This window comes from Oncorhynchus mykiss, chromosome 22 (assembly GCF_013265735.2).
Source record: "Oncorhynchus mykiss isolate Arlee chromosome 22, USDA_OmykA_1.1, whole genome shotgun sequence".
Lineage (NCBI taxonomy): Eukaryota > Metazoa > Chordata > Actinopteri > Salmoniformes > Salmonidae > Oncorhynchus > Oncorhynchus mykiss.
The window spans coordinates 30,211,786-30,220,278 of record NC_048586.1 but is presented as its reverse complement, the minus strand read 5'-3'; the positions used below and the strand labels follow the sequence as shown (position 1 = coordinate 30,220,278).

Genomic DNA, 8,493 nt, shown 5'->3' with positions numbered 1-8,493 from the left:
TTGGCTACACGCTGGGTACAGAGACACAGTCTTTCTTTCTTATCCCCCCTCCCCCTTTCTTACCTCTCTCTCCCCTTCAGGAGGACATGGTGTCAGCATTTCCACTGAGGTCAGGCCTTACGGTCGATTCTCAGAGTATAGACATGTCATCATTCCTCTGGTTAAAAGGGGACTGGGAGCAGGATGCAGTATATGGAGAAGCATAGGACAAATCATACAGTAGGGCTCTGGACAAAAGTCCTGCACTGTACTGTATAGGGAATAGGAAGCCGTAGCCAGAGGACAATAGACTAAGTGTAGTCATTTATACTGAGCCCCTCTGAAGTGCCAGAGTCCAGTAAGACACTACATGACTGAATGACTCCACCCAGGCACTGACTAAAAGCCATCTGTGTGGATTTGGCTGACTGTTGGGTTATTGACCATTTGGCAGAACATTTCTGAGTCCACAGCAGATTTTTGACTGAACACTCTCACTCCTGATGCCAGGGCAGACTGGGGAGGCAGGTGGAGGATGGGGGAGGGAGGGGAGATTAAGGGATGTTGGAAGATGGGTGGTGGGGGTGGGAAAAACAGAGGAGTCCAGGGGAGAGAGGATTGAGTGGAGTTTGGGTGAGTTGTCAGTATATCAGTTCAGGGCCAGAGATCCATATGGAAGCAGCCCTGTGTGAAATTACAACCATGAAACACTTTAGCTTAAACTTGCTCCATTATCCCAAACACTGGAACACTGCCCAAAAGCAAGGAAGACAAGTTATTCCATATAGTTAGTGTGTGTGTGTGTGTGTGTGTGTGTGTGTGTGTGTGTGTGTGTGTGTGTGTGTGTGTGTGTGTTTAGGCTTGCAGGCGGCATGGAAGCCATTGCTGTGGGTCTATCAGGCCTAAGTGGACTCCATCCATCCCTCTTTAGAACACATGGCATTTGGCATGATGGAGTTGTTTTGAAAGAGACAAACCGGTTTAACTGTCTGCAATTAAAAGCCTGTGTTCCCCTTGATCCTGTATCTGGTTTGGTCAAATCCATGTCTTAAAGCCAATCAAATGTTAATGTGATAGCCTTCAGTTGCTCTGCTATTGTTCAGTCACTCCTCCCATTCTACATTGATTACTTTACAAAACTCTGGTCTCTGACTCAAGCCAGAGTTACAGAGACCTTTAGAAGCCACAGTACTACTGAACTCTGCTGCCAAACATTTGTTTCTCACTGGAACGAACCCTATGCCTCATGCTCTGGATGTATGGAAGTGATTTAATTCCTGTGGCTCTCCTGCCACAGCCTATCTCGTTCTATAGAGCAGAGTTGGGAAACACACCAGTAAAGATGCTTTATGGTTTCAAGCCGTTAAAGGGCCAGTGACCTAAAAGACAGCAGATAGAACCAGTGTTTACAGTCGAGGTAGGCCGGTGCTGACCGAGGGGTTTCTTCCAGTCCAGGTCAGACTAGGCTAGAGAAATATGGACATGAAGCACTGAGTCACGCCGCTGGCCAGTGATCAGTTCTGCTAGGCTTGGCCCAATGACCACAGGGCTGATTCATGAACACAATGAGTGAAGATGACTGACCAGGGAGCAACAATAGGCAGGAGAAAGCCTGGCTGGCCAGAGACACAGAGACCCTAAAAATACCCTACAAGAGCCCTAGACTCGACAGGAGGCCTACACACTTCACTCTAACCATGTCTTCTAGTATAACTTCACAATGACTGTGGTCTGTTTATTTAGATAAGAGCAGTCGTGGCTGTGATTGAGGTAGAGAGCCATTCATGTCAGTGTGATTTAGAACACTCAAAGAATCCCGAAATTATAATTTAATATAGAACAGAGAATATCTTGAAGGATTAACAGAAGCGAGATGAGATTTTAATCGTATCAGAAGAAAAATATAATTGGTCTCCTGTCCTCACAGTAGAGTAGGATAAAACGTGTCAGTCACCACAACAATATCAGATGCACTGCCTCCATCACTTTCATAAAATACACACACCAATGACCAGTTGGAAGTCAGTGGGTCCACACATTACCACAGATGAAACATTATCCTTCCTACTGATTACTGTACAGCATGCACATTGTACTGACGTCTATGGTGCTGTTTGTCTCTGATACACGTGGCTGCAGTGCCACCTGGTGGTACTAAGATCCACCTACAGAGCATAGCTCTCAAAGCTCTCACGGGCCATAACCTTGGCCAACTCAGTAACCGTGGCCTGTAATAGTAAAGTTACTGTGATTCAGCGGATTGTTAGACACTCCAGACTACTGGGACCTAATCCTGCACAGTTCCAGGTAAACATAGACGCAGCTGAACTAGATGAAAAAAGGAGACCATACATGTACTGCAGCAGAAAGGAATGTTTATTCCAGGGAGCTGGCTCCACCATGTGGTGAAGAGCAGTAACTGACAGGAGCATACTGTACAGTTACAAACTTCAAAGAAGAAAAAAAACAGATTGTTCAGACAGTTTAGGTTATAAAAATACAAATCTATCAAAATCAATATTGCAAATTACAAGATTGGTCCAGATATCAAAACATAAATTATCTTTGAGCAAATTATTACCATCTTTCATATAGCTATGTACAATTGTCTAGACATCATTGAAAACTTAGTGTGAAAAATATTATAACATTTTTAAAAAGCAGTTGCTCCATTAAAAGTTCTTCATAGTTTTATGTTCTTCATCTTTCTCTTCACATTTCTCTGCCAGAGGTGTGTGTGTTAGGCCAGAGTAGATGTAGTGTTCTCCGTACAGCCACAGAAGGGGAATGTTCCACAGCATGGCTGCAGCCATGGACGCCACAGAATCTTTTCCCACGACAGCTGGTTGAGAACAGGCTCGGACTGAGGAGAGTGTGTGTCTGGTTGTGTGTGTGAGGGGTGTGAGTGTGTGAGGGTGGCCCGGTGCTGCTCCACGGCCCTGGCAGTTTGCTGTAGCACTTCCTGGTAGCGTGGCTCAGTGTCTGGGGTCAGGGGGTGGGACTCCGAGGGGTCAGTGTGAAGGTCAAAGACGATGGGGGGGCTGTGGTGTGTCACATAACTTCCATGACAGAAACAAATCTTGGTGTCATAGCAACCGCCAGCGCCCGGTGGGGAGAAGTTAGGGGTAAAGAAGTGGACCTTATAGACTGACTCACCTGGGGAGACACACATGTAATGAGACAGATGATGGTGTGTGTTGTAGTGTATAGTAGTGTGTGTGTGTGTGTGTGTGTGTGTACTCACTCCCAGGTCGGTGCCAGCGAACTGCGTTGAGGTAAGCACCACAATAGTGGAACATGAACTCATGCTGCGACCGCTCGGTCCTTCCTTCTAGCACAGGCATCAGATCATAGCCATCTAACAACCTGGAATATACAGACATGAGGATAGGCAGACACACACAACAAGTACACACAACAAGTACACACACACACACACACACACACGTACCTGTCGCTGTGTGTTGCGCCGGCCAGGTGTGTGAGTGTGGGGTAGAGGTCCATGAGACTGGTGGGTGTGTCAAACACTCTGCCTGCTGGCAGCCTGCCAGGCCACCGGAATATACCTGGCACCCTGATACCACCCTCCCATCCACCCATCGCCTTCCCACCTGTATGAGAGGAGGAAACAATCAATGTTTTTCACATCTGTTTTTTCTGATTGCTCAAATGGCTCTATTTGATTGGTTGTTACCTTTGTAGATTCCATTCCAGCCTCCTTTCTGTCCTCGTTCATCTGCGTCTTCAATATGGCCACCGTGGTCAGAGGTGAAATACATCATAGTGTTGTTGGCCAGACCCAACCTGTCCACTGTCTCAGTCATACGACCTGACAGAAGATCAATCATTAATACATATCAGAAACATAACTCATTCTAATCCAACAGAGTGTTGTTGGCCAGACCCAACCTGTCCACTGTCTCAGTCATACAACCTGAGAGCATATAAATCATAGTAAGATCATTAATACACATCGTAAACATAATAAACATTCTAATATATCAATGTGTTATTGGTCAGAGCTTTCACACACAAACCGCTCACCTATCATATAGTCCACCTCCTCTACGTTGTCTCCATAGAGACCATGGCGACTCTTCCCAGCAAAGCCAGGAGAGGAGAACAGAGGAGTGTGTACGTGGGCCAGAGACAAGAACAGGAGGAACGGTCTGTCAGCATTCCTATCCAACACACAAACAAGCTTTGAACTCTCATCCAATACTCACCCCTAGCCTTTATCCTGAACGTACTAGATTGGCTATACCTATGTGGGGAAAATCATGATTGATTGATTGACTGTTCTGACCTCTCTATGAAGCCTTGGGCCTCTCCCAGTAGTCTTTGTGATAACGTGTCTAGGTCCATCGGCTGCTCCACCACTTCCTGGTTCCTCATGATGATGCAGTTCCAGGTCATCAGGAGTTCAAAGGGCACGAACCACACACTGAACGCCAGTAGGCTCAGACAAGTCACCGCCACGATGACGGACACACTCACCTCAAGCAGACCACACACACGGACACACACCTACAGACAGGGAGAGAGGAGTTAGACACACCCACATAACTTTCAGAAAACCATGTGAATCATTATCATCAAGGCCAGTGAACTGTTTGAGGCACTCAGATAGAGATAGAGTATGTAGAACAGACATGATACTCTGTCATGTGGAATAAGGAGTCATTGGACCCTACCAGGCTGAGCAGGGCCAGGGCCCCCAGTAGTGTTAGCTGCCACAGTGTGTTCTGCAGGTCAGCTAGTACATCCTTCCCCTCCCCTGGTCTACAGTCATTGAACAGGGTGAAAGGCAGGCCGTAGAAGTAGCTGAAGCCGTGTGTGTTGGGGTGGTGGCAGTGGTCCCCTCGAAGCTCACAGTTCACACCCAGGTGCCATTTACCTACAGGTACACATCAGTGTGTTAGTGTGTGTGTGGGTTAGTGTGTGTGTGTGTGTCTCTCTCTCTCTCTTACCCACTAGTCCGGTGGTGTATCCCTGCTCCTGTAGTCTCTTAGCGAAGGTGGTCTCAGTGGGTGGTAGACCCCCAGAACCTCCCAGAAACAACAACACCTGCACACGCCCTGTACTGCCCAGACCTACACACACACACACACACAAACACACACACCATTAATTCCAATAACTCCTCTAATGCTTCCAATATTGTCTTTGTACATGTGTGTGTGTGTGTTACATGTACACTTGTGTGTGCTACCTGAGCGCAGTGCGTAGCGTCCTGTGTGGAAGGCAGCTCTACTGGGTGTACAGAGTGGAGCGGCAGCTATATGCTGAGTCAACTTCACTCCCTCTGCTGCTAAACGGTCGATATTAGGAGTCCTGAGAGAGAGAGCGAGAGAGCGAGCGAGAGAAAGCAAGTGTTATAAACTCAAAACTGTAGTTGTTTTTGGGAAGGCTGCAGATTGCCTGGTTGCCTCTGTTACCTGATGGTGTCATTGCCGTAACAACCGATGTCCCCAATGCCAAGGTCGTCCACCATCATCAGGACGAAGTTGGGCTTCCTGTCCTCCTCTGATGCTGTGACATCACTTCCTGTGTCCAGGAGCAGCAACAGGGCCAGCAAGCAGAGCCTGGGGGTCAGGTGTAAAGGTCAGGAAGAAGCAGTTTTACAGAATGTTCACCGATATGTAGTATGTATATTGTAGAACAGGTGTGATCATGTTAGTCAGCTAAATTAACTGTTTCTATCTGTAATGGTTCTAAACATTTCACCTCATGGAACAACAGAGGGACAGCCCGATGGAGAGATATAGATCATACCTTAGAGACAAATGGTGCTCTAACCTTCCTACTGTATCACAACCGGCTGTGATTGGGAGTCCCATAGGGCAGCGCACAATTGGCCCAGCGTCATCCAAGTTTGCCCGGTATAAGCCATCATTGTAAATAAGAAAGTGTTCTTAACTGACTTGCCTGGTTAACTAAAGGTTAAATAAATACAAAATGATCACCTATCTGTCGGGGGTGTGTGTGTGTGGTCACACTAACTTAACTCAGTGATCCATAGCATGAGGTATGTTCAGGAGGGTGAAACGTTATAGAACGTTAGTTTTGTCAACAACATATACCATTGTTCTCTTATCTTCCTCTGATTTACACTGGTAGCCGATCGACTGACTGATAGCTCCACGCAGATAAAGGCACAAAGTAGACTATGGCCTGCATAGCCCAATATAGTCTGAACAATTAGTTATTTCAGCTAAACGTGCACTTTCTTTGCGTAAGGAAACAGTCACGCATTAACTTCAGTGTTGTGTAACAGCGCTAGAACTTCCTTTAGAGTTTATGGGAGAACGTCTTAGTTTATGCCAGTTCAGAAGGTCAAACCATTCAGTAAAATAACCTGATAGAAACACCGGTTGAACGTTCGAAACAAAACCAAGCCATACGGTTAATCGAGTTGCATCTATACACTTATAGATCGCTAAAGGTTATAATCAATGCAACACACAAATTATGCTTTTCGAAATGTTGCGCTCAATCCATACCGTCTGCCACATCACCATCTCTTACCTCATTCTGAAACACAATAACGCGATTGATTCAAGTTGCGAAGACGTAACACCACTGTACAACTGTCCCCCATTTACCGTAGTTACAGGAGCATGTGCGATATTTCGTTTTACCGACATGTTGGTATTAAATGCGCAGTTGTGAGTCTGAGGGGGGCAGCCGCTCAGTTGCTTGCAGAACTACAGAATCTAAAGCCTTGTTCACACTGGCAGTTTGAAGTGACACAAATCCCATTTCTTTGCATATACTTTTCGAACCTGTTCTTTTTCTTGCAGCCTGAACATGGAATTAGATATTTCAAGCCAAAATCTGATTCCTGGCCATGCCATGGTCAAATCAGATGTATTATAAGTGATTTTTAGACTGATATCTGAATAGCTAAATTGTTAATTAGTGAATGTGATAGACATAAAAATAACTACTGTACCTAGATAGTAGTTGACTGCTGTGGTTAGCTGAAAAGGACTAGTTTTGAAAGTTGGATCATCTTATCTGTTGAGGCTTTTAAAGTGTTCTTAAACTACGCTCTTACAAAAAAAGAGTGATACTATATACAAAAGTATGTGGAGACCGCCTTTAAATTAGTGGATTCGGCTATTTCAGCCACACCCTTTGCTGACAGGTGTATAACATCGAGCACACACAAATGCAATCTCCATAGACAAGCATTGGCAATAGAATGACCTTACTGAAAAGCTCAGTGACGTTCAACGTGGCACCTTCATGGATGCCACCTTTCCAACAAGTCAGTTCATCAAATTTCTGCCCTGATAGAGATGCCCCGGTCAACTGTAAGTGCTGTTATTGTGAAGTGGAAACGTCTAGGAGCAACAATGACTCAGCCGTGAAGTGGTAGGCCACACAAGCTCACAGAACAGGACCGCAGAGTGCTGAAGCGCGTTGAGCATAAAAATCGTCTGTCCTCGGTTGCAATACTCACTACCGAGTTCCAAACTGACCTTGGAAGCAATATCAGCACAATTGTTCATAGGGAGCTTCATGAAATGGGTTTCCATGGCCGAGCAGCCGCACACAAGTCTAAGATCATAATGCGCAATGCCAAGCATCGGCTGGAGTGGTGCCAAGTTCGCCACCATTGGACTCTGGAGCAGTGGAAATGTTTTCTCTGCAGTGATGAAATACGCTTCACCATCTGGCAGTTCGATGGATGAATCTGAGTTTGGCAGATGCCAGGAGAACGCTACCTGCCCGAATGCACAGTGCCAACTAACATTTGGTGGAGGAACAATGGTCTGGGGCTGTTTTTCATGGTTCGGGCCAGGCCCCTTAGTTCCAGTGAAGGCAGTGCTTAATTTGTAAGTCTGGAGGTGTCGGAACAAAAAGTGAACGCTAGAGGGGTGTGACCTGAGGAGCTCTGAGGTACTGGGTCTGGCCAACAACACTATCATCATATCATTGCATTAGCATAGTGGTCGAGAATAGAGCAGTAGAGTAGATGTGCTTGCAGAATTTGTTTTGTAGCCAAGGGCCCGGAAAAAATTGATCCTTTTATTAATGCATTTCATGCAATTCTATGTAAATTTACATGACTGGAGACTTTAGCCTAATATTTTTTAATACTGCACCAATGATTTAAATGTCTTGCTGTTTTGATACCGACAAACTGAGAATGTGAGATCGTTAAACATGACCTCGTCTTGAATCCATCAATAGCCTAGGTCTAGGAGTGTGGAGGAGACACAAATATTGTACAATATGAGGAGGAAATTATAGTCCTAAAAAAGTTTTCCAGTTTCAATGACTCACCCAATGATCAAATCAAATTGTATTAGTCACATGCGCCGAATACAACAGGTGAAATAATTACTTACGAGCCCCTAAACAACAATGACGTTTAAAAAATACTGATAAGAAATAAAAGTAACAAGTAATTAAAAAGCAGCAGTAAAATAACAATAGCGAAACTATATACAGGGGGTACCTGTACAGAGTCAATGTGTGGGGGCACCGGTTAGTTGAGATAAT

At 45.4% G+C, this 8,493-nt stretch overlaps 1 protein-coding gene across 2 annotated transcripts; it reads right to left on the bottom strand.

Moving 5' to 3' along the window:
* Positions 1-2,337: 2,337 nt before the first annotated feature.
* arsh (arylsulfatase H) lies at positions 2,338-6,615 on the bottom strand. 2 transcript variants are annotated; one of them, XM_021579471.2, is made up of 11 exons: positions 6,508-6,615; positions 5,418-5,564; positions 5,192-5,313; positions 4,950-5,072; positions 4,674-4,876; positions 4,286-4,506; positions 4,024-4,160; positions 3,674-3,808; positions 3,431-3,590; positions 3,224-3,345; positions 2,338-3,135 (listed from the first exon to the last, which is right to left on the bottom strand). In XM_021579471.2, exons 1-11 carry the CDS (start codon positions 6,510-6,512, stop codon positions 2,720-2,722), a joined length of 1,791 nt encoding a protein of 596 aa, XP_021435146.2. In that variant the 5' UTR covers positions 6,513-6,615; the 3' UTR covers positions 2,338-2,719. The 2 variants fall into 2 exon arrangements, with proteins under 2 accessions (XP_021435146.2, XP_036814988.1); XM_036959093.1 differs by lacking the exon at positions 6,508-6,615 and adding an exon at positions 5,755-5,834.
* Positions 6,616-8,493: the final 1,878 nt, after the last annotated feature.